Source organism: Herpailurus yagouaroundi, unplaced genomic scaffold (genome assembly GCF_014898765.1).
Source record: "Herpailurus yagouaroundi ecotype Mexico unplaced genomic scaffold, PumYag 162, whole genome shotgun sequence".
Classification (NCBI taxonomy): domain Eukaryota; kingdom Metazoa; phylum Chordata; class Mammalia; order Carnivora; family Felidae; genus Herpailurus; species Herpailurus yagouaroundi.
Window position 1 is genome coordinate 56,595,168 of NW_024412403.1, and position 26,264 is coordinate 56,621,431.

The 26,264-nt window shown below is 41.1% G+C and overlaps 1 protein-coding gene across 1 annotated transcript in view; it reads right to left on the reverse strand.

Annotated features, from left to right (window-relative positions):
• The window catches only part of MORC1 (MORC family CW-type zinc finger 1), a 164,016-nt gene that overhangs the window by 7,703 nt on the left and 130,049 nt on the right, over nucleotides 1–26,264 (reverse strand). Inside the window, exons 21-25 of the mRNA XM_040484442.1 lie at nucleotides 17,774–17,843; nucleotides 15,595–15,661; nucleotides 11,845–11,991; nucleotides 3,760–3,847; nucleotides 1,946–1,999 (exon numbers count right to left, since the gene is read on the reverse strand). Coding sequence (XP_040340376.1) covers nucleotides 1,946–1,999; nucleotides 3,760–3,847; nucleotides 11,845–11,991; nucleotides 15,595–15,661; nucleotides 17,774–17,843 — 426 coding nt within the window. The remainder of the gene's footprint in view (nucleotides 1–1,945; nucleotides 2,000–3,759; nucleotides 3,848–11,844; nucleotides 11,992–15,594; nucleotides 15,662–17,773; nucleotides 17,844–26,264) is intronic.

Genomic DNA, 26,264 nt, shown 5'->3' on the forward strand with positions numbered 1-26,264 from the left:
AGTCACATGGACAGACTGAGGAAGGCTTGAAGTGGAAGGTAGCATTGACCAGACTCCACATAGGGTGGACAGGATTTCAAGAGGCCAACTGTGGACTGGGAGAGTGGTCAAGTATGTCGTGGGGGACAGCACAGGGAAAGGCCAAGAGGCAGGCCAGTCTAGTGGAATGGAGCAATTCCATTTTGTATGGGGCAGATGGTTTGTGAAAGGAAAGAATAAAAGATGGTGGCTCAGGTCAGGTCACATACGACCACCTGTGTGGTCATAAACAATCTCTTACTATTAGCAGTTATGGAAACCAGGCGATGGTGACCAAAGACATTTGTGACTTATCAAGGGTCCTCCTGTGCTTTGTTGAAGCTATCTTTACTAAAAATATGCAGCGTAAGCCAAGTTGCATAGATCTGTCCTCTACATCGATTTCAAAACATGATTTTAATAATTTTTATAACCATCCACCTAAAACTACCAATTATTAATAAAATCCTCATGACCAAGCAGTTTCATATTGGAGAAGTCATGATTCCAATTGTGCTATATTTTGCTTGCAACATCTCTGTTTCAACAGGAAGTCATGGGGTCCTGACTGTTTAGCTTCCTTTGATCCTTTGAATTCCACTTGAACTAAACACAAAGAGAATTCTACTCATCAGCTCTGCTAACACTGTTCCCGTGTATAAATACTTATTCAGTGTGGCCTCCAAAACCCAACAACGACCTGGCTCTATTACTGATCCTATAGACATTGGAAAAATGCCATTTTGTATTACATATATTATGTATGTAAAGGACTTACATAAGCCTGGATAAATTAAGATGTGTGACACCCTAATTCTTAGCAAATTTCTAAGTTTCATGGTGTGAAGTATTTAAATCAGAATTTCCTAACCAGCAAATTAAGATCTGTGGAAGATCCAGGAGCCTTACTGGTAACTCTTTAAGCTGGCTGCCACAGGTTTACGGTTGGGACAGTTCCTGATGGGACACTAAACAACCTGCCCACCACACCCTCCCCTTTTCATTGTCAGCAGCTCCCCCATATGTGTCTCATCATGCAATGTCAAGCTCTCTAGTAAGTAAACAATAATTCTTTTATACCAAAAGGCTGAGACACTGTGGTACGCCTATTACAAGTAACACGTGCAAACTCTGTCACAGGATGAAGTCTGGGTAAGAAGATGGAAGAAAGTGATGCAGAGAGTGAGCTTTGGGTGGGATGAATCTGGGTTCCTGAATCTGCTACTTATTTGCATCATGACATTGGAATAATGTCTTTCTGACCCTCTAGTTTCTCATTACTAACATTAAGACAGTGGCACCGACCTCCCAGTGTTGAGACAGTTAGATGAGGGAATGGCTATTAAAGGACTAGTTCAGTGCCTGGCTCTACTACTGTCTCTTGATCAACTGAAGTTTTTACCTTCACTGATGAAAATAATATTAGTGCTAGAACAGGATATCACTTATCAAGCATAAGTACTTGTACTAGGATTAATTGTTTTCATAACTACTTTTATAATGGAAAAACCATAAACTTAAAAAACTGTCAATAGGATACCAAAAAACAAAACAAAACAAAAAAACCCCAGAGATAGCAAGTTGCCCAAAATAATTAAAAACTTTAATCTACAAATGATTTCTGGTTTAGTCCAGTGTCTCGAGGATTTAATCTATTTCTTAAAGACACAGGATGTCATCATGTTTTCTGTTCAAAATATAGACCTACTCTAAGTTCATAAGTTTCATGCTGTGGAAACGTTTGCATTTTAAAATTCAAAAAGATGTTGCTTTGTGACATCTGATATGCTACACATTAATCTTATTCTTGATAAGAGAATGCAAATTTGATTTCCTTCCAAATCTAACATTTGGAAATGTATATTATTTCTCCTTTGGAATATGGGATCATTTAGAATATAAATGACTACCTTGAAAAAAAGCTTACCTGGCTGAAGCCCATTCTCAGCTTTTTGTTTGTCTGCTCTGGGCACTGCTCCAGCTGTTTTGTAAATGATAACAGAACAGGATATTAACTTTTGGAGGATGAGCTGTCTACAACAGAGTTATGACATGCAAGTATCTAGTACTAAAAAGCATCAAAGCCTAGAACTGGCCAACATTGGTACTGCGGGTCTTTAAAGGCTGGGTCTAATGAAATTAATTAACTAAAGTATACCTCACCTTATTCCAAAAAAAAAGATTAAGGCAGTGTACATAATTAACAAACAACATGGTTAAAAAATTGCAATAGAAAAAAAAAAAAAAGAAAGTGAAGGAAAAGTAAATGACAAATACTAAGTACTCAAGACGGATGTCAAGAAGGCAGTTGGAGTATGGGTTTCTTGAACGGGAATACCACAGAAATAGACTGGGGAGTCACTGGTGTATGGGGCAATACTCAAAGTCACAGACTCGTTGAGGTCACCTAGAAACAGGACTTCACAGACAGAAGACAGTGGCCCAGAAACGGGCCCTCAGATGTGCCAACATTTAGAAACCAGAGAAGGAGTTGAGTTGCGAGCAGAAAAGACGGGAGGGAGAAAAGCAAGAAAACGAGAAGTGTGTTGTCATGGAAGTTACGCAAAGAAAGTGCTTCCAGAAGGAAAAAGTAGGGGCGCCTGGGTGGCTCAGTCAGTTGAGCTTCCAACTTCAGCTCAGGTCATGATCTCACAGTTCGTGAGTTCGAGCCCCGTGTCAGGCTCTGGGCTGACAGCTCAGAGCTGCTTCGGATTCTGTGTCTCCCTCTCTGCCTCTCCCCCGCTCATGCTCTGTCTCTCTCAAAAAAAAATAAACATTAAAAAAATTTTTTTAAATAAAGGAAGAAGGAAAAAGTAGTCAACTGGGTTGAAGGTCTCCAAGAGGTCAGATAAGAAGTGACTATTGCATTTGGTCACTGGTGGCCTCACAAGACAGTCCAGTGAAGTAGGAGGGGCAAGGATGAAGTGAGGAGACAGAAGGCGAGGAAGCAGAAACAATAATTACAGATTAGAAAAGTAAGGGGTTTTCCCCAGGATTAGATTAAGGCATATGGCCCCTCTGTCAAATTAATCATTTGGTGTTCTTTTCACTAATAGCCATTCTATGTACATCCATCCCTTCCACAAGCAATGCTGAGCATGAAGGTGGAGAAGCCATCCCCCACCCTCCTGTACCCCAAGGTCCCTCTCCACTCCAGTGAGCAGCTTCTGGCGGCCTCAGGCCTGCACACCTCACTCAGCTTCACCACAGCCTGCAGTGACTTAGCAGCCTGGGGACAAACTATTGTGAGCTCAGGCAGCAGAACAAAGTTTTCCTTCTAATCATAATATGGCACCGTCCCTCAAAGGAGATTTGGTAAATACAGATTTTCTTCATCTTTCCTTCTGATGTGTGACTGATTCTAATAAGACGAGTGCTCTGGACACCTGACATGACTGACCTACCCAATCCTCACTCAGCCCCTCATAAAAGGTGTCTGAGAAAAGGTATCCAAGGGATAGAAACTAGTTGTGGTGTCATGGAGGGAAGGCAGAAACCATGTCATTTCTTTTCATTTCTGCAACTTTCTCTGTTCTCAGTCTATAAGACCTTCCCAAAGTTTATCTGAACCTTGGCACACTGGTTTTAAATGCAGTTTTCATTCGGAGTCATCCATTTGGTATGAAGATCCCCATCCTCGTTCACATAAGCCATTCCAGGTGAAGACACAATGTGTCTTCAATGAAGATTAAGTTTAGGCTATTCTGTCACTCCCTCAAAGTTCCAATAAAGCCAGTTTACCTCAAAACTTGCCATGAGTTCCTCCACAGATGTGTAGCCAAATTCTGATGGTAGCCGATGCTCAGAAAAAAAGTACAGAAGAATCTCCCTAGGAATAGGAGCACAGCAGAGATGGTGATATACCAGGAAGAGTGATGCAGCACTCACCTGTCAGAACTGGGTATCTCCTGGGTGTTAAACATCTCGGCAAAGATGAACATTCGTGCCCACCAAATGGTTTTACCACTGTCATCAAAGTCTTCCTCAAAAAGCACAGACTGGGGAAAGGGAGGCGGGTGTGCCTATAAAAGGGCAACAGGAGGAATCCTCATGGTGATGAACTGTTCTGTATTTGTGTCAATGCCAAGATTCTGTGATAGTGTTACCACTGAGAGAAACTAGGTAAAGGGCACAAGAGATCTCTCTGTATTATTTCTCACAACTGCATGTAAACCTACACTTATCTTAAAATTAAAAGTTAATTTAAAAAAGAAAGGTAGAGGGGCACCTGGGTGGCTCAGTCGGTTGAGCACAGGACTTCAGCGCAGGTCATGATCTCACAGTTCCTGACTTTGAGACCCGCTCAGCATGGAGCCCTCTTTGGATCCTCTGACCCACCCCCTACCCTTCCCCTGCTTTCTTGCTCTCTCTTTCTCAAAAATAAACAAACCTTTAAAATTTTTTTTAAAAAATTAAAAATTACTGAAAAAGTAAGAAAGAGAAAAAGTAGAAGGAAAGAAAAAGAAGGAAGGAAAGAGAAAGGAAGGAAGAAAGGAAGGAAGGAAAGGAGGGGGGAGGGAGGGAGGGAGAGAGAGAGAGAGAGAGAAAGAGAGAGAGAGAGAGAGAGAGAGAGAGAGATAGACAGAGAGAGAGAGAAAGGCAGAAAACAAGCATGATCTCACAATGCCCATCCATAATCAAGCAGCCCAGGAACGCCCTGCACCTACTTGAGTGTTCTCAAGAGAACTCAAGTTCTAAGAAAACTTAGCATGGCAAAATACCTGGAGGAAAGACATTGTCTAGTGACTTTTTTTTTCCCTAAGAAAACCAAAGAACTTAACTCTCCAGAGTAATTCCTTTTATCCAGGGATCCACAGATACGCGGATACTCTTAGGAATCCTATGTGAACCCTGATCTTTCCAGTGATTGGCCATTGTTCTGACAGGTGCTTCATTTTGCCAAGAGGCAGTAGCGCCCCGCCCTTGTAGTGTGACAGGTTTTTTAGGATTAATCACCTAGATGACACATATTTCATTCCTGGGAGAATATGAAATCTAGAAATTTATAGCTACTATATCTTAAAGGTGCATAAGAGTGTTTTTATGTTGAAGGGTTCTAAGAACCTCAGGTAAATTACCCAAGGGATTTACAAAACTTTTCAATTGTGAAATAATATGGCACACAAAAGGTAAAATAGCTGTTTCCCACATAAGTTACATTCCTAGTGTTTTAAGTGTATTATTGGTTTTAATACTCATTTATAGTTTTAAAGAGATTCAATCCAAAACATTAAAAATCCTCAGCATGGCACAACATCAATAATAACACACAAACACACACTCCCCTCAGGATGATTCCAGGTATGTGAGAGGAGCAGAAATCAGACGGCATGGAAAGAAAAGCTGTAACTAGAGTCCCGAGGAAAGGGGACTTGTGGTCACTTTTAGGGCTAGTTTGCTGGGGCAGAAGGGGTGAGGTCTTTTACACAAGCCACTCCTCTCTCTCCCTAAATCCAGCCTCCCATTTCTCCAACACAGGGTTCAAGCCTCTCCTGAGCAACAGTCCTTTTCATGTGGTTATACATTTTTTGGGGTTTAGATTTAGAGCAAATCAGCAATCTTCTAAGGAGGTACCTCCAGAGAAACAAATATTACGTGCTGGCGGCATGTGGTTGGGACTGAGAGAGCATTGAAGGGGCAGGTCGGGGAGACCAAAAGTTCTGGATTAGTTCTGAATTATTCTCAACCTGTGGAATTTCTACATCAGAACTCACAGCAAACGTCATCTATAGTCTAAATAATTTCTCACAAATACATACTATTATTTCTAAAGATAGACAGACATTATTTTAAAATAAAACACAACTTTGTTTGAAAGTTCTACAGCTTTTGCCGTGAAGTATTTTCTCAAGACACTCAAGGTCATTAACCCCATAGGTAGTCCCTGAACCCCACTACAACAGAGCTTTTTCCCAGGAGCACCAGACAGAGCCTGGCATTGCGCCCCCATGCTGGGAACCCACACATTCTTATTACACGGAAGTCAGGCTGGTGGGTGGTACAGACAGCGAGAAATGCTGGGATGGGAAAGCGAATACACCACCCTGGGCACTGTGACAGGGGCCCACACCATCATGGGGAGCCCTAAAGGAGGAGGAGGAGTTAGCTGGCTGTGGGGCAGGAGGGCAGCGGAATGTGAAGGAAGTATTCTAGGCCAACTGCACTACGTGCTGGGGACAAGTATTTTCTGGCAATATTGAGCCCCCTGGCCACATTCAACCACTCTTTATAAAGTGCCAGAAAGCTGTTAAGTGCTACTATATATTTTATAGTATATATAACCTCATGCAATCTTCATGGAAACTCTTTGGTTGAGGAATTATTCTTACCTCGAGCCACTATGGTTTCCTGATTATTACGGACCCACCCCCACCACAGGCCCTAGTAGGTCCCCTGCACTTTCCTTTGTCTCTAACCCTCTAGGACCTCTGGTTTCTGCCTTTTACTCTCTCCTCCACAGAGCTGCTGATAATTAGCTTTTCCCCTGGGGATTCTGTCCCACAAGACTGATGAGACACAGGACAAAGTATACAGGTCCTGCAGTCTCCAAGCACAAACACACAGACCTTTTCCCTTTTCTGAAGGATAAATTCGGAAAAAAACTGCCATATGCTGTTAGAAAACTGTAAGATACTAAAAATCACAGAAGAGGAGTCTGAATGCAGTTACAAACTCTTAAAAAATTCCTTCATTTATTGTCTTGAGTCCCTTTCTTCAGTGATTTTCCTTGATGATATCTTCTTTTGTATCTTATCAAACCTCTCTCCACTCACAAACTTCAGGTGTCCTTTAGGACAGTCATAGTGATTCTCTAATCCATGAAAGGTCCTTCAAGGACATATGACAGCACAAAACTCTAGGAATAAATTGGTGTCTGTTCACTAGTATCCACTTAATCAGGTAGACACTGTGCATTCTGGGAGATTCATGGGTCAAGTCCTGCCTTTTCAACAGGACTCTTGTCCCACCAGAAACAGCCCTTCTTCCCTTGGAGCATTTACTCACAATTCTACCCCCAGGCTTGACAATAAAATCAGGAAAATGTCTTTGTTTAACTCTGTCTCTCGTCTCAAGAATTTAAGAAGCAAATATCCTAAAGATCTTCTAGAACTGTTACTTGCATCCAGGACCATAGGAGGTCCTTGGCTATGATGCCCATCTCACTGAATTCCTATCAAATCCATATCCGTATCTGCAAGCTTGAATTGGAAGTTTTTAAAGAGTTCAACTAGCTGGGCTCCAACAATGGGTCAGCACCAATTCCATCTGCGATGGCCAAGCTGTGCAAAGCTGCAGCTAAGGGCCATTTCCTTTTCACTCCACAGTCATATTCCCTTCTCAACAGAACAGCTTTTTTCTTCAGAAAAGTCTCTTACTTGCATTAATACAGCTCCATTCTCTCTGGACATGAGCAGGGAAACACCGAGGCACCTGCTCATCCAGATGCTCTTTCTAAAAAAGTAACCTAATTTATAGAAAAAGAGCAAGCCTCTTACTTGAGGTGGTTTGAAACTCTCTTCTCCATCCCAGTGAAAGAGAAAGATGAGGATGAATAGAAATGGCACAGCTTCACTTTCTAAACCCAGGAATTAGATCACAGTTTCCGACAGACCCCAATTGCTAGTGTTATTTACTTTTGTGGGCTTTCTTTTGCATCAGTAACTGGGACCAACCTGTAACAAGTGCCATACGTTATTTTTTTTAAGTTTATTTATTTTGAGAGCGAGTGCATGTATGCTTGTCAGCAGGGGGAAGGGCAGAGAGAAGAAGAAAGAGAATCCCAAGCAGGCTCCATGCTGATCTCAGATCTCACAAATCGCAAGATCATGACCTGAGCTGAAATCAAGAGTGGGACACTTAACCAACTGAGCCACCCAGGCGCCCCATGACTTCCTTTTTAAAATTTAATTTTTGATACTTTTAAAATGTAAGCTTACATAGGCTTTTGTGGAGTTGAAATAAATGAAGTCCGCCTGATTGTCAAGTTTACATACACAACAATAAACTGAAACAAGGTGTTATAAGGTTAGCAGTTAAAAGCAAGGACTATGAGAGCAGACCACCAGGATTCAAATTCCTGCTCTACTATCCAAGAATTATGTAAAGCTGGGCAAAGTAGTAAACCTCTACAAGCCTCAATTTTCTCATCTGTAAAAAGGGGATAATGAAAGTCTCTGCTTACAGGGCTGTTGAAAGGTTTAAGTGAGTTAACATATGCAAAGCTTATAGGACAGTGCCCAGAACACAGGAAGCACATAGTAAATATGTATTATTATTATATCACCATTATTATTGAGAGTGACTTGAGATTTGATAGTACTCTAATATTTAGGACCAACTGATAGAATTTAACAGTCTGGATCTCATCTACCTCTGACTTAACACAACTCAGTCACACCCCATCATCTGAAAATATTTCAATATCCAACAATTCTCTTCACTGCATTTTACATTAGTCACTTTAAATTTCATTAAAAGTATTCTTTGAACATCTACTAATACATGTCAGACACAATGTGGAAAATCCAATCTATTTTCAAAGATCTTCTTCTATTTGGGGATTAAATAAACTAATACACATTAAAAAAAGTAATATAAGACAGGAAAACGCTAAACTGAGTATTATCAGGTAGTGAAAATGAACACTGAAAACTACTATTTTTATTAATTTTATTCCATTAACATGAACTAAACAGAAGTGGCCAGCCTCCACTTTGGCAGTGTGGAAAGGGATAAGGATGGAGTCATGTACAAAGTGAACCAAGTAGAGGGAAAGGATTCTAATGACTGTCCTTATAATGGGACAAGCAAGGCAAATCCGGTGAAACATGGTACCCTCCACATTCTACGCAGCTAGCCACAATCTTCACGCCTTGAGAAATTTGAAGTCTAGTTAACACAAGGAATAACATGTGGACCAAATACAGGATAGCACAGCACAGGGGGGGAAAAACATAACAAAGAAGACAAGAAATCTGTTTTCACCAGTGAAATGTGAGAAAACACACCGCTAAAGGCAAAAGAGGAGACTGACCAATGAGGAGCTCATTTTGTTCCAGTTAAGCTTTGTGTTCTGTACAATTCTTTTTCCACTTCATACTTCTGTAAAACAATCACCACAAAAAAACTCAAGCTGGGACATAAAAGAGCTGATTTATTAATATGTTTGGCTTTCAGAGTCTTTGGTTGGTAATAGTATGATGATTTCAAGCACCAAAGATTCTATGTGTTCATCAGGAAGATGGTTTCTGGGAAATTTTTATTTTCCAGTGATGCCTAACTATAGAAGTGAATGTACTTTGAAGTCTCAGTACCTTCAATCACATTATCTCCTTTTAGATCACATGTAACATTAAAATTAATAGTAATGATACACTTAAATGCATAATAAAAATTAGCCAAGGAAAAAATAAGGAAAATGATGATATATAGCAGAGTATCCAAGCTCTACTGCAACACAACCAGACAGCTCTCCAGGTCTTAGTGTGAAGAGTAGCAAAGGATGTGTGTGTTACAAAATGTGTGTGTACATGTATGCACACACACACTTACATACATGTGTATGTTTCTGTATGTATATGTATGTAACTGCATATATACGTACAGTTATATGTATGTGTGTATGTGTGTGAATACGGGGGTTAAGAAGAGCATGAGACTCCAAATCAAGGAACCTAGGCTGAAACCCAGCCCTGTCCTAGCAGCTGTGTAACTGAGACTTTAAGTGTGTTTGTTTATCCAAGCTTCAGTTTCATCATACATTCTTTAAAAAGTTAGAAATAATATCAACCTCCTAAGGTGGTGGCAGTAAGGAGCTAACATATACAAGACACTTGAGTGAATGCCTAAAATATACTAACAGCTCAAACACAATAGCTATTATTACCAAGAAGGCCTGGTTCACACGAAGCAATGCCCTAATCATGAGACATGTGGTCATTTTTAGTAATATGCACACATTTTATTGACATATACAGGCACATTCACATATATAACTTATTTTTTTATTTTTTTAAATATTTTTTAATGTTTATTTATTTTTAAGAGAGAGAGAGATAGAGCACGAGTGGGAAGAAGGCAGAGAGAGAGGGAGACACAGACTCTGAAGCAGGCTCCAGGCTCTGAGCTGTCAGCACAGAGCCCAATGCGGGGCTCGAACCCACAAAGTGTGAGATCATGACTTGAGCCGAAGTCGGACCCTTAACCGACTGAGCCACCCAGGCGCCCCGCATATATAATTTATTGCATGTGATGCATCGTAGTGCTCAACTGACATGCATGAATCTTGGAACCAGTAAGGAATAAACCAAGATTCCAATTTATGGCTACCTAACTTCGAAACTGAGGATCTTACATATTACTTCTGGACAAATACTGAAAAGAACTGGTTGGAGAATCCCATTCTTTAGGGACTATACTGGAGACCGTGGCAGTATGAGACTGACATCCATCCAGATCATTTGACAAGTGGCCTTTTTCAACCTCATGATATCTGTACAACACTGAGGTCTGGCCTGCTTCCTCCTCTTTCCCAGGCTAGAGCTTGCCAACTCAGGTACTACGGCAGATTTAGTGGTCAAAACTTAAGTGTTCAGAAATGTAGCACTCTGGCTTCATTTCTTGGTCAACAACTTGCCTCTGGATCCCTAGTATCATTAGTGAAGATGTGTCCTGATGCAAAGTCCAAGCAGATCCACCTACATAGAACCAAGAGTGCTTCCTCCCTTCTCCTGGGACAGGAGGGATACTAGTAATGTGTTCCCAAGGGAACATATATGCTCATATATGCTCACCTATGCAGAGCCCCCACAGCCCTGGATGTTGCCATAGAAATTTCCACAAAGCCCAGGACAACTGCAGAACTGAGTTCGAGTATTGCAGTGGTTTGCAGTCTATTTTCACACACAAGACCATAGCCTGGACCTGAGCAGAAAGCGTATGTATATGCCCCACCTCAACATTTCTTTTTGCCAACTCTCTAATTTCATTCTTCCCCAGCTACTTCTTCAGGAAGCTTTTGCAGTCATCACTGATCCGGAAGTCAAAGTAACTGTCTTAATGGAAAATACTATTCCGGCCAGGTCCTCTGGTGTGTTCTCCTGGGCTGAAAGCCTTTCACTTTACAACACAGGCCACTCACAGTCTGTGAACCCCAACCAAACCAATTGGCTCCATTAATTTAGAGGTGTTATTGCTCCTGCCCCTCCCTCTCCATATGTCACCTATTTTAGAGCACTCTTCTGTATACTAACTTCTTTGGCCCCCTCCTATCCTTGGTCCCTATTTGGAAAAATTCCGAATCCTGGACTTTATCCCCTCTCTTTCTCCATTCTTTGGGAACTGAGATCCAGACATCTAAATTCCTTATTTAACCTTCCCACAAATGTTAACATTCTACACTGAACCAAAAAGTAAAACTCAATTTCCCTTGGTAAGTTTAGTATCTAAAGCTACAATAGGAGAATTTGTAGAAGGCCATACAAATGTCATGAGGGTCTTTGTCAGGCAAAAACCAAACAACTAAAAAATAAAAGAAAGAGGAAGGAAGGGAGGGAGGAAGGAAGAAATTCATAACATCCAGGACAGAACATCCACTATATTGCCAGACCATGTAACAACAGGCAGTTAGTGACAATAGTTCTATTTCAAGACAAATTTAACCCATGGTGCATCTGTATCAGTGTAGTTAGGGAACAAGTCATAAAGTCATTCTATTGAATCTTAACAACTTTAAGGCTCAGTAGGGGGAAAAAAAGAAGATCAGGAGTTGTCACTGCTTAGAAAGTTCAACAAAGCATATGGAAATATGTTAGCAAATATGTTTACCTTAAATTGGACGTCAGTTTTCTTACTGTTTCTTTGACATATGTGCTTTGAGAAGACTTTGTCAGTGAAGAAGTAACTCCACAACCACTATACACAGAAAAGCTGGCACTGTCTCCAGAACATGGACTTAAATCTTCCATCAGTGCACTGCGCAAAAACAAGCTGAGGCTTATAATTTCAAAGTAGGCATCACATTAGATACTCATAAATTCAGAAACATTAATATGTGACAAATGGAATGTTAATACACCACAAATGAGAGCAAGGCCATAAATATGCTAAAAACTACCATTTACGAATTCTCAATTAGAAAAATTACTATTTATTCCTGACAAATCTTGTTCCAAGGTTTTTGGGGAGCCACAATTAAACAGAATTGACAGTAATGTATTCTTAGCAACAGTAGTCACATACCATTTGTCTCATTGGCTGAAAGGGGATCTTAAACTAAAGTTCTGTTTTAGCCTGGGGAAAGGTACATACAGAAATAAAACAAAAAGGGGCAAAGTCCGTTGAAAGGATAACTTAGTCAAGATCTGGAAGAAGAAGAGTGTTCCAGGTGATGTGTAATGATCCCTGGCAGAAATGAGGTAGGACTGCTGGAAGAGTTAAAGGCCAGGCTGCAGGGGTGGCGTGCAGGGGAAGAAGAAGAAAGGGGGAGAGGAGGGGGCTGGCGCTCGTGGCCATGGGGTGGAACTGGAGTTTATTCTAAGCAAAGTAGGCACTACCACTGGAGGGTTTCTTGTGTAGTGTATTGTGTTAATGAGACCCAAAGCTTTCAGTATTGTGGTAACAAAAAAAGTTTAAGAGGTCTGGGAAAACATGCAATTTGGAAGACAAAGCTATGTAGGCAGGAAGGGGTCCAATCAAGGAGAGTTCTGCTTGTCAAGCAAGGAGGAGATTGTAATCCTTTCAATGCTAACGTTAAGACCACAGCTCTAAAAAGTTTTATATATTTATACCGTATGGGCCATTTAAAAATTGGATAACAGTTTAATCAAATGGAATGTGTTTCTACTGTCAACAGACTTTTGGCATTAATTCACTAACTTCAGCTGATATTTCACTTAAGATTAAGAACATTGTAACTAATCTTGTCTATTAAAGAATACTTGCACAATATTGGAAGCCCGTTGACTATAGATTCCTTTATGCTGAAATTTTATTAGTCTTTTAAAAAAAATTTTGTAAATTTTTATTTATTTTTGAGAGAGAGACAGAGCATGAGCAGGGGAGGCACAGAGGAGACACAGAATCTGAAGCAGGCTCCAAGCTCTGAGCTATCAGCACAGAGACCGACACGGGGCTCCAACTCATGAACTGAGAGATCATGACCTGAGCTAAAGTTGGAAGCTTAACTGACTGAGCCACCCAGGCACCCCTAAAGTAGTCTTCTAAGCAGTCTGTGTGCCTACCTCACAGAACTGTGCTGAGGGTTACCCCGGAAGTTAGCTCAATGCCGGGGCGCCTGGGTGGCCCGGTTGGTTAAACGTCCAACTTCAGCTCAGGTCATGATCTCACAGCTTGTGAGTTCAAGCCTCGCATTGGGCTCTGTGTTGATGGTGCAAAGCCTACTTGGGATTCTCTCTCTGTCCCTCTCTGACCTTCCCCCACTTCCTCTAAGTAAATAAACTTTAAAAAACCTTAAAGAAAAGAATTTAGCCCAATGCCTACTCTTAGTAAGTGCTCAGTCAAAAGTGCTTAGCACCTGATTATTATTGTTATTATGATCTTCCTTATCATCACGACCACTATTAATGAGTTTGATAAGATTCTTCCACTAAGATTGTTTTAGGGACACCTGGGTGGTTCAGTAGGTTAAGCGTCTGACTCTTGGTTTCAGCTCAGGTAATGATCTCACTGTGAGCGGCCTCTGCACTGGCAGCCTGGGGCCTGCTTGGGATTCTCTGTCTCTCTCTCTCTGCCCCTCCCCCACTTGCGCTGTCTCTGTCTCTCTCAAAACAAATAAACTTAAAAAGAAAAGACTGTCTATGGTCTTAATTAGACCATAGTTCTAACATTCATGCCATAGATATAATTCCAAGATGATTCAAAACAACACACAACCTCATACAAAGCTAAAAGTAACATATCACACACACACACACACACACACACACACACACACACACACAATGTGCTTTAGTTTTTTGGATAGATTTTAAAATTTAACTCCAATTTTAATAAATAACTCTAGGTTAAACCACTATCCATAAAGTGGCCTAGCAACATCATGGGGGAAAAGCTGGACCATTTATTCAATCAACAAATGTATCATCTTTTGAGTCAGTTGTTATTCTGGAAACCAATGACACAGAGGTGAGCAAGTCAGCCCTGCTCTTATGGAGTGAGTTAGGTCCTAGTGACAAATACACCAAATCATCAAGTAGAATGTAAAATATTAAAATAAATAGATGATTCAATAAGACACTTTACAATAGGAATAAGTGCCCTGAAAACACCCGAGCAGGATGCTACGATCTGATAGTGCACCTTGTCAGGAGTGGGGTGAGCTATTTTCGATGGAGCGTGGAGATGCTTGGATGGAGACTCAGACACTTGCAGTTAAGAAGAGGAAAATATATGGCCCCGGGCCTGATGGGAAGACAGACATTCAGACAGACAATTCCACTGGTCTTGACAATGCCGTTGCTCACCATTGTGTGTCAGAATGTGGCTGATATTTATCAGGTAATTACTGAAGTGGAACGGATTATGACAATCTGACCCTTGCCACAGTGGCTGTCTGAAATCCTGAGTTTGCCTGCGAGAGTTGGGGTCCCCAGAGGAGAGAATACTTAAACCAGAACTTGAAGGAAAGACTAAAGGCTTGTGTACAGCTTGCAGTGGGCAAAGGAAGCAATATGGACAAAGAGATGGAAGTGTGATAAAGCTGAACTAAAAGCAATTCAGAAACTCTGGGAAGCAAAGTAAGGGCTACAGGGAGGGGCAGGACTGAAGGGGACTTGTGCCATGCTAAGGAGTTTGTCACTTATCTTGCAAGTGATGGGGCTGTGACAGGCTTTTGAGTAGAGCAGAGAAGTGAGGGGAATTGAGTATTTGAGGGATGCCTCTTGTCAGCAAGTGCGGAAAATAAAACTCCTCTCTGCTTTTTTCTGGTACTTAATCCAATGTGCTCCTATGCAAAAAGAGCCCAAGATTTGGATTCGAAGCCACAGGGTCTACATGCCTGGAAAGCACCTGTGAGAAGTTTGTCTAAGTGAGGATAAGAGATTGGTTCCTTGAAAACATTCTTTTTATTTTATTGGGCATCCAAAATATTCAGTTGATTTTATCTTAAAAGTGACAAAAGTCTCACGTAAGAAAATTCTAGCAAGCAATGATTATTATAATTACATACACATATAACAACAAGATAATGAGCCACACACACACACACAAAAATCAAGTTCATGATTTCATGTTCACACCTTATACACATGTGACACTTTCAGTTCTTTGGCTATATTACAGTAATTTGAATTAGCTGCCTGCTGTGAGTAGGAAGTTAAGCCTGTTCCATTTCATTATCCCCAATCCTCACAAAAGAAAATGAAAAGGTTTGGGAAAAAGGTAAGAAACCCAGCCATATTCTATTCTTTCTTGTCTCCTTTGTAAAATAAGGTTCCATTCTTAATTGCCTTTGCTTGTTGCTATTATTTTCTTTCTTCTTGTATTTAAACATTGATAATTACTTTGCAACAGTGTAATTGCACTCACTTGGAATTTGTATAATTGCAGTACACTCACCTTTCCCGATTAGGTAATGAAGAGTTTCTCTTCATTTCTGGAGTATCACTACACAGCTCCTGTTTTTCTTCAAAAGACAGACAAAATGAAGACAATTGCATTTTGATGATGACACAATACAGTGAACTGAAAGAAGTCTTGGTGGTTTATTAACTACTTGTGGATAATCTGGCTTTGTATGTCAAACATCCTCTCGTAAAACTGCACAGTGTGTTCTTAATGCAACTTATAAAAACCTCTTAATAAAGTGTATATAGTGTATATACTAATCCAAGAACCTCTGTAACTTGTTTTTTGCAAGCTCTTTTTCATGATGCTTATTATCTGCTATTGATGTGCATAGGGGGGACTGCTGGGGGCCGTCAGGATTCCCTTCTCTCACCAGCCTCTGCCCAGACCACCTCCTGTCTTCCCCCTAGGATCCCATTCTATTCCACTTTAGGTTCAGGTTCAGAAACATCCTAACAGATCCTAACCAGAAACGTGTCTCTAGTAGAGAGTCAAATTTTAAAGCAGGAAGAGACTCAGGAGTCATCTCGTGGATCTTCTCACTGAGAGAACCTCAGAATTGTAGGTTCAGGGAGGGTAGTGATTCATGTACAGTCCACAGAAGAGCAGAAATGCTTTGACCCCTTGGATTGGTTTTAAGATGGGGGGCAGTATAAGCAATAAGTCAATATACCCTTCTTCCACCTGTCTCTAGAATTCATTGTGATAACTGTCCAAATATCTTGTTCCACCAAGTGAACCCTTGCCAGCAAGTTTAGGGCCATCACCAAGTGGAACAGCACAGCAACAAAGAAAGTTTTAGACGGTAGGTGAATGGCTCAGGGTCTGCCTGACTCCTTTAAATAAAAGAGGTTTTCTAAGCACATTGCAGGCACCATTGATTTTACCCACTGGCTTGCATAATAAAAAGTGAATTTTTTTTTTTTAGCCCAACAGCCAACTAATCTATAATTACAGTCATTTGAAAATATTTCACAACTTGTTCTTTCCAAACCCAGGACGAGCATTTGAAATTAAATATTAATTTTAGGATCAAAATTGTATTAACAATTTTTCCATTACTATTTGGAAATTCAACAGGCACATACTTGAAATCATGTGAATAGTTTGAAACTTCTATAAAACACCGGCTTTAAAATCAAGAGAGCCTTACAAAAGAAATCCTGATTATGGAATTGCAAATTATCCTAATTAAGATGAAACAGAAAAAACAAAGTGTGATTTCTTAGGGATCTCACTAATGGGTTCAAACATAGAGACGTGAGTGAGTGACTGATCGGGTTACCGAAGCAACAAAGTATGAAGGAAGGGAGAGCTTACCACCAAAAGCGAACACACAATGATGGCAAGGACCCCGATACAAAAAGGACTGGGAACAATAGCCAAAATGAGCTGAGATTTACTAGAGAGACTAAGAACGGCTCTAAAACTTATTTCAGAATAAGAAGATGACAATGAAAATGACAGACTTGCTGCTTAGGCCCAATGGTATAATATTAATATAAAACAGAGAATGGTGCAATGACAACAATATAATAAAAGAGTTAGCCATAGTAGTACACAGACACTAAGAAAACAAAACTTTGAGTCCAGGATGCTTCCAGCTTCTCTATCCTGGGACATTGTTTTGGATTGAATATTATAAGAAGGCAACTCTAAGTTTAAAAACAGTTCAAGCCTCTCACCTGAGAGAAGGCACATCCCATAGGTGTAAAGGAACCAATGAATGTGGGTGTTGAACTAGTCTTAGTGATCTCAAGGGAATCACGAAAAGCAGGAAAAGGACTAAATAACTGAAGGAGGAGGAATGTCATTATAATTTTCAAAATACAGTCTGAAAATTAAAGAGCTCATATCAACTCTTTCCAAATTTCTAGACAGAATTCAATGCAGAGGGTGATAGGAGTCTACTGTGAGGGACGTCAGGCTGTGTGGCAGTGCTGGGAACCCCCTTCTTAGGAACAAAGTGTCCCTTGGCCCTTCAAATCACATGAGATTGGCAGCTTACTCTCTTCCCACCCCTCTTCCCACTTCTGGAACAACCAATTGTTACTTTTTAAAATCCAAACTGTTGCCAAACTTGTGACATGCCACATAAGTCATATTGAAAACAACTCAAACATGACAGCTAATAGATGTAACAGATGTAAACTGAATTCTTTTTTTTTACCTTTTTTCATAAGAGAAACTTCCTTTTTTTCTTGTTTCAATGAAAGATCAGTGCCACTTTTATCTAAAACCTGAAAAACAAACTGTTTACTTAAAGCTGCACAAAAATACAGGATATATCACAGGGTGCAAAATGACCTTGAGTACCAGTGCCCACATCAGAGAGAGAGGCCAGGAGTACAGTTCATGTGCATGTTGTGAAGGGAGACAATCATGTGAGCTGTAGAAAATTATATTGGTGTGCATCTCAAGAATGGTTACATCAAAACTGTCATACATAATTCTACCATTTCTATATAGGGGTTTTGATACTTCTATCCATACCTGTACATATATTTTTAAAAATCCATATCTTACGTGAATGTAACAATGACTCCAACAAAGAAGCCAAGTATTTGATTCACCAGGAGCAATGATGGAGCCTCTGCTGTTTTGAGGAGGCTTATCACACTTGTGGTCCATACAGAGCAGACACAGAGCATGAGGTCAATCAGTGTCACGCAATGAAATGTACATCAGTACAATCAGTGCAATGAAAACCTTGGGAAGGTTGGGGCCTGGGACCTGAGGCCCCAAAGTATGATGGGGAAGAAGACATGGATGGGGATGGGGATTACACTTGGGTGTTGACAGAAGGGTCGCCTGGTCATTTGACCGAATTCCTAGAAATCATCCTAAAAGGGGTTGTGGAGCCTTAATGTGTTGAAGCCAGTAAAGTGGGTGGCACTTGAGAGTGAGGGTGTGTGTGTGTGGGTGGGTGGGTGTGGGTGTTTGCTGTCTGGGTTGTGGGGGAAGTGGGAGTTGTGAGAGCTGAGGGGAACAGTGTGCCATCCAGAAGCCGTGTCCGCCATTGCTTTGGGAATCCTGAAGACCCATTTTGCAAGGCTCACACAAGACAAACTTACATTTTGAGAATGTACTTCTTTAGATCAGAAAGAGAGAGAGTTAGTTTATGCCCTTCAGGAAAGTGGACCCAGAACGCTCCCTTTGTGTATTTTGCAAATCTGTGAGAAGGTGGGGAAACAGGCAGTAGAAGAGAAAAATGGAGAAGGCAGGGGTAAGGCAAAAGCTCCTTGATCTGAAGACCACTGAACAGGTGCTGAGACACAACTGTGTCCCCACGTCCATGACCTCATGGAAGGCACGGAGCTGTTGGCTTTCTGGAGCTTGCCCACCGTGTCTGTGTCCTGCGCCTTTCAATCCCCCTCCGCCCTGCCAAACAGACGTGGGAGGGAGAAGCTATCTCCCACCTTTTGTCTCCTCCTAGGAAACACAGGCATATATTTTACATGGCACTCTGGAAACTGTGCTCCATCAGGAAGCAGGTTAAATGGGCACACATGTAGCCTAGCAACAGAAGGCCTTTGAGGCTGTCCATCATTGCTGTTTCTATTTCACTCGAGTCCATCAAAACAAAAGACTTGTTAGGTAAGGGCAAATAAATAAAACTGATTCTAAGATGCTTTTGTCCATTTCAGAATAGTTTTGTACTTATACTGTAAAAAAATTTGTGCCCCAGAAGTAAATAAAGCGCACGTATTTTTTAAAGTTGATTTTGCAAAATGACCTTAAAATGTACATCTTATTTATCTCTGATGTATCATAAAATTTAAGGTTTTCTTTTAATGTGCTGATATATACAGGAAATCTACATGCTTTTTTAAGTGCCTCTAACTTTGAACTAAACATTTTTGACCAGTTTATAAGCAGCATAACAGCAACCATAAAATAAGCTGACAAGAGGAACGATGTGATGCCTCCAGTTATATAATCACTTTATTGTAATCCATGATAATCCTGCTTGGAATGTGTTCATTTTCTTTGGTACCTCTTCCTTGTGATAAAAATCAGACAAGACGGAAGCAACCAAGATTAACAAAACTGACAGCACTCCCAGTAAAGAACTTTTGTTGGTGGTGTTATCAGCACAGCCTCATGAAATTAATTGCTTTTGCATTTTATTGTTTAGTTCCCTGCTTTGAGCCCTGCCTTGTAGCGGCTGTTTCTGTGAGAGCATCAGATATGTCCCCTCCTTCCAAAAATGGCACCCAAACAAAGCTTTCCCATCTGTACTGCAGGAGAGGTTTTCTTCTTTTCTTTTCCTTTCTCATATTTTCTTTATTCTTTGGCACAGAGATGCTTGAAAGATTTTGGATAAACAATTCACACCTACAGTATTTCCTTTCAAATAACACTGTGTAAATATCCGAGTTCATAGGATGCTGTCTTCTCTTACAATGTACTTGTGGCTTTGAAGGTCTGAATTTTTTCAAGTTGAGACAATAAGACAGGCAGTTGTCTTTTCAATGACACTATTTGTATATTTTGATACTACTTACAAAGCTCTTTCATATACATCATTTCATTAAAGAAGTGTTCTCCAGTCTCTTAGGCTTAACTGTGTTTCATACTCTGCAGTTTGGGGATATCTCTTTCCTAAGATTTTACCTCAGTCATGAAACTGATAACACCTCCCACATAGTAAATGAGATTATAGTCAAGTCTTAACATGGGGTTTTAGATCCCTTAATTAAAATTATGTTAACAATGAGCAGAGTGGGATTTGTCATTTCTCCAAAGGATGCAGGGGATCAGCATAATACCACATGCTCAATTTTGTGAAGTATCTATTTAAGGGGATAAATAAATCATAAATAAGTTAGAGGGAAAAAAAAAACATACCACAGCCAGCTGTGTAACATTTATCTAATTCAGCTGTTAAGGATGTTTAAGAACTGGTTGGTATCCCTTTTTCTGCTTTCTTTCCTTCTATTTCTTTGCTCCTCCCATGTCTACCACAAGCATTTACTATTATCAAGGACCCAAAAACGCTACCAGACCAGTAACGCCTTCCTGCCAAACTCAAAGGCCCTTTCTGAGCTCCTGGGTGGCTCAGTTGGTTAAGCATCCAACTTCAGCTCAGGCCATGGCTTGTGGGTTCGAGCCCTGCATCGGGCTCTGTGCTGACAGCTCAGAACCTGGAGCCTGCTTCTGATTCTGTGTCTCCCCCTCCCCTGCTCATGCTCTGTCTCTCTCAAGAATAAACATTAAAAAAAATCTAAAAATAAATTCAAAGGCCCTTTCTGTTTTCACTCTTCCATAGTAAACATTATGTTCTAGGCTCCTCTCTTTCATCCATAAATATATTCAATAAAATTGAGTTCCCAGTATGGGTCAAACACTGTTATGATAAAGAATACAAAGTCCTGCCTTATGGACTATTTTCTAGTGAGGGAAAAAAGAGATGTTAAGTAAATAAAAAGACAGCTATGTTAAGTTCTGTGAAGAAAAGAAACACGGGCAAGAGAAAGACAAGAGCCCAGGTACACCACACCTGAGCCCCGCTGCCTTTCCGGACCCTGGTGTTCTCACCCTGCATCCTCCATCTCTCCCCTCTACCACTTTTCCATACACATGCCAGGTACCCTCTTCTCTCAATGTCTTCAGTTTGTTTGCTGTTGATTTGCTTGTGCCTCCAACTTTTTTCTAGTTTTTCCTCAAACTTCCTTCAGTCGGGCCTTTCCTGCCAACTCTGTGTAAAACTGTACTCACCCTCGCCACGCCCGACACTGACACTTCCTACCCTTTCCTCTGTGTTACTGTTCTCCTTAGCACTTACCACTATCTACCCTGCCACACAGTTTACTTCTTTGTCTTGTCTGTGGTCTTACTGCCCCCACTAGAATGGAAGCGCCACGAGGATGGGGAGCATGGCCCATTATCTTCCTGCTGTATCGCCAATGTCTAGGAAAGTAACTGACACTCAGTATACTCACAGAATCAAAGAAAGTCTTAACAGTACATGCGTGTTGCTGGGGGAAGTGGAGTCCAGGCATTGCAAACAGCCAAGGAAAAGTCAGGGAAGCAAAAACGAGCTTAAGGTGTTGGCGGTCAAGGAAGGTCAGGGTGGCGACAGTGGAATGAATGAAGGGACAAGTGGTAAGGATGAGAATGCAAAGGAGGTCAGGCTAGGTCATCTAGGGCCTCGGAGGGCACAGCAAGAACACTGAATTCTGTTCTCAGTGTGAGCGGAAGCCACTGGAGGGTTCGGAGGAGGAGAATGACGTGATCTGACTTATCTTTTAAATGAAACAGTCGGATTTTTAGACAGTGGAGGCCAACAGAAGCAGTGAAATCATTGACAGGGCCATTGCTGTGGCCCTGACAGAGATGTTGGTGAATCAGTCAGGGTGGTGGCTATAGAGGAGGAAAGCACAGGGGGTCCATTCAAAGGCTGATTAGGCACAATTGGCTGAGAGGGTGAGCACCCCTGTGTGAAAGAAGGAGAGAATTCAGGATACCTCCCAGGCTGTGGCCTGAGTATGAATGGCGAGGCCATTCACTAAGATGGGGAAGCATAAGAAGTCCCTTGCAATTCCTTCTTCCCTTGATTTCTATAGCTTTCGGTGTCCCAAATCTCTTAGGATATGAATTTTTCCGTCTACACTTAATCCTTCAATGAACCTGTTAAAATTTCAGGGGGTTAAACTTTCACCCTTATGCAAACAATGGCCTGATCAGCATCATCAACCCTAACTTTTCATCTTTGCTCCAATTATTTCCAACTGACTTCAGGGTGCCTGCACTTGAACATTTTGCTGAAACTTCAAATCTTTAGTCCCACATTTGCCCACTCAGATCCCCTGGTCAGCTCTTCTCTTCCTATTTGTAATAACATGTTGTTCCAGGCTGCCATCTCAAAACTTCTGTCACTGTTTAGTCTCCCATGCTCCTCTCCAATTTCTGCTCATTTTCCTTCCAAATGGTTCCATTTTCCTTGTCATCCTTATACTACAAGCTTTAGGCAGCAGATGAGACTTGATTCTTTGGTCTTTAGTTTCTCCTTTGCCCAGTAGAGTACAGCAGCTTTATCACAACCCAGTTCATTTTTTTTTTAATTAAAAAAAAAAAAAGTTTACTTATTTTTGAGAGAGAGAGAGAGAGAAAGAAAGCATACACGGGAGGGGCAGAGAGAGAAGGAGACAGAGAATCCCAGGCAGACTCCATGCTATCAGCACAGAGCCTGATGTGGGGCTCATACTCACAAATCATGAGATCACGACCCAAGCCAAAACCAAGAATTTGGACGCTTCACCGACCGAGCCAGCCAGCCGGGCACCCCCGAATCAATTTTTCTAAGTGAAATCTCCGTGGTTAAATGTTCCCTCTCAAAAAGTACCCACAGATCCTGACTGGTTACTACCTCAAGTTCAAACTCTTTACCTGGCTTTCAAAGCCCTTCTCAATGTTATTCTAAGTTATCAAAACATAATGTCAGTACTTCTTTTTTTTTTTTTTTATTTTTTTTTTCAACGTTTATTTATTTTTGGGACAGAGAGAGACAGAGCATGAACGGGGGAGGGGCAGAGAGAGAGGGAGACACAGAATCGGAAACAGGCTCCAGGCTCTGAGTCATCAGCCCAGAGCCTGACGCGGGGCTCGAATTCACGGACCGCGAGATCGTGACCTGGCTGAAGTCGGACGCTTAACCGACTGCGCCACCCAGGAGCCCCAATGTCAGTACTTCTTAACAAACTCCCTCTGCTATAACCAGACAGCTGTCCTCAGAATTTTCTAGAAGCACCACATACACTTTTGCCTCCACACCTTGGCCACCTTTGCCCATGCAGTTCTATCTGGTGTGCCTTTCCCTCTTTCCCTCTTGTAAATGCTTCCCACCTTTCAAGACAAATGCAAGTCCTTCTCTTTCCTTTTTATTTACTCCAGCCCATACTGATTTCTTCCTTTCTCTGAGAAACTATGAATCATAATTACAGTTTCTATTATTATTAATAGTCAAGCATCTTATCTATGTAACCCATACAAGACTGGGATCCCGTAGCAGCCTTGATTCTTGCATGATACATCATAGCAGAACCTGGGTCCATCTCCCAAAAACAAACCCATCTCTATGAACATTAATAAACATATAGACTCTACTGAAGACTGTGTTCGGAAATGGAGGCAACGGTGATACATGGCAAAATCAATTTCAAATCACCATGAAGCACCTCTATATCTACTGCCTCAACCGTTGCCTGCCTTCTCACCTCTCTCCCCACACTTTCCCCTCCAGCCTCTCCAATTCCAATTCCACAACACCAGGTTTTCAGCTTCGGGATTACCCTCTTCCCTCCCTCAACCCCTCACGCACACCCCCTCTAGCTCTCCCTTTGCTTCCACAAAGTGATTTCACTCTCTCAATTTTCATTCTTTACTCCCATCTCCTGGCCCAACCAATTAAGGCTTGAATTTGCCCTCTTCATAAAATGGCTTTTAAAAATGTTCTTCATAACACAAATAACTATTTTCATTCTGTGCACAAATCATCACATTAATTCTCATAAAAACCTTGAAAGTAGATATTATTATTCCCATTTTATAGACAAGAAAACAGAAGATCATAAGTTGATACAACTGACAAGCGGCAGGTAAGTTTGAATTTGAACCTGGGTCTGTCAGAGCACAGAGCCTGTCAACTTTCCATAAAATAATGCTAACACGTGGTTTTGTAAAATTATCTTCCAATTTTCCTGCTCCTTTAGAGTAAGGATCATATATTTTTCATGCGTGTCTCTCAAAATCTCTAACATAGTACTGTTCAATACATTTGTCTTAACGTACATGGTTGCTGGCAGTCACTGGCACTTGAATATTCAGATTCATAAGTTGCTTAAGAGATTTTCCTTTAGGTCCGGTGCTGGCTGTATCATATACTGACTCTGTGTCTGTTGCAAGTCTGCTGGTGAGTTGATGAATTATGCTGTGGAGAGTGAGCATAGACCATTTTTCCTCTGAAGCCCTTAGGGCAGCTCTGGTTTGTATCTCATAAAGGAGCTGGCTCCGCCTGTGAAATTTCTGATGCCGTTAGCAACAATCACAGCATTCTACAAGTTCGTATAGAAGCAATGGTAACATCATCAACCAGGAAAACTAAGAAATGGCCTGCTTTTGAAGGTAAGGCAACTTCAATCATCTGAAATCATGTTTTTGTGATACCCAAGCAGTTTCCCATTAAAAAACAATTTCTGTTAGGAGTTGGAAAAATGATACATATTTAGGGTGAATGCAGCTGATTTAGGGACTGGCTATGCAGGTTGTTTTTCTTCTTTCTCTACTTGCTTTGCGGCTGAGTCATCTTTTCACCTCATTGTCATATAGCACTGCTGACCAAACAGAGCGCTGTTAGCTGTTATTTTTGGGGTGCCGTGGTTTGGTCTTGTTTGGCTGCCACAGAGGATAGACATAGACACTGGAAACTCATCAGCTATTCCAGATGTCCCCCAGATTTTGTGACATACCACGGAGCCCCTGTCAGTGGACCTAGGGATTCACACCTGGTTGATGACTTTCCTGGGCTGGAATCAGCCTCTTTTGAAAGATGCCCCCAAATGCTAACCACGTGTAATTGGTAAAGGACTTAGTTCTGAGACAGAAAGGTGCTTCCACCCACTCATTCCTTTATTCATATATCTTTCTTTAGCCCCAGAGAGTGCCACATTCTGGGCTAGACAATAGAGGTTACTTCTTTCATAGCAAATACAGAGGCTCCACTGCCAAACTCTTGAAATACATCTGTCAACGACGATCTGGCCACTAAGTTTTCTAAAGTGTCTGCAGAAAACGAAATGAATCCATCTGCCAATCTGTGCTTGAGGACAGGTGCAAGCCAAAAACGACTGAAATGGCCACAGAGGACAAAAAGACTCAAGTCAGTCCGACCAAAATGGTGGTATTATTCTTGGTTATTAAATAGGCAGGTCTAGGGGGCACCTACGTGGCTCAGTTGGTTAAGTGTCGAACTCTTGATTGCAGCTCAGGTCATGATCTCACATTTTATGGGATAGAGCCCCGTGTCAGGCTCTGTGCTGACAGTGTGGAGCCTGCTTGGGATTCTCTCTCTCCGTCTCTCACTCTGCTCCTCCCCCGCTGGCACCCCCTCTCCTCTTTCAAAATAAACTTATAAAATAAAGTAAAATAAAATAATAAAATAAAATAAAATAAAATAAAATAAAATAAAATAAAAATAGGCATGTCTAACCTAACCTGAAATAACCACAACAAATGTTCTTTCACTGTCTGAGCAACCTAGCTTTGCTACTGATATTCAGAGCAGACACACAAAAAAATGATTATTATAAAATTTGGAAAAACAGCAAATGCCAGTATTCAGGAAGGCAGTAAATGCTGCTTCATATTAGAGTCAGAAAATATGCATAATGTCAATTTGGAACACATACTCCACCAAGATGAATAAAAGCATAGACACGTGCAACAAAAAGTTGGTACTTTTATCACTCTGACTTGAGTGTCAGAAAATTATTCCCACTCAACTTCTCTAACTTACTGTTGGCATTTGTAATTTTATTCCCCTGGTGTTACTGAATTTTGAAACTTTCTTCAAACTGATCATTTCCTTTCCTGACAATCTGCTGGAGTTTGGCAGCCTAATTTTCCCAGTCACCTTTCAGAACAGACACCCTAGGACACCT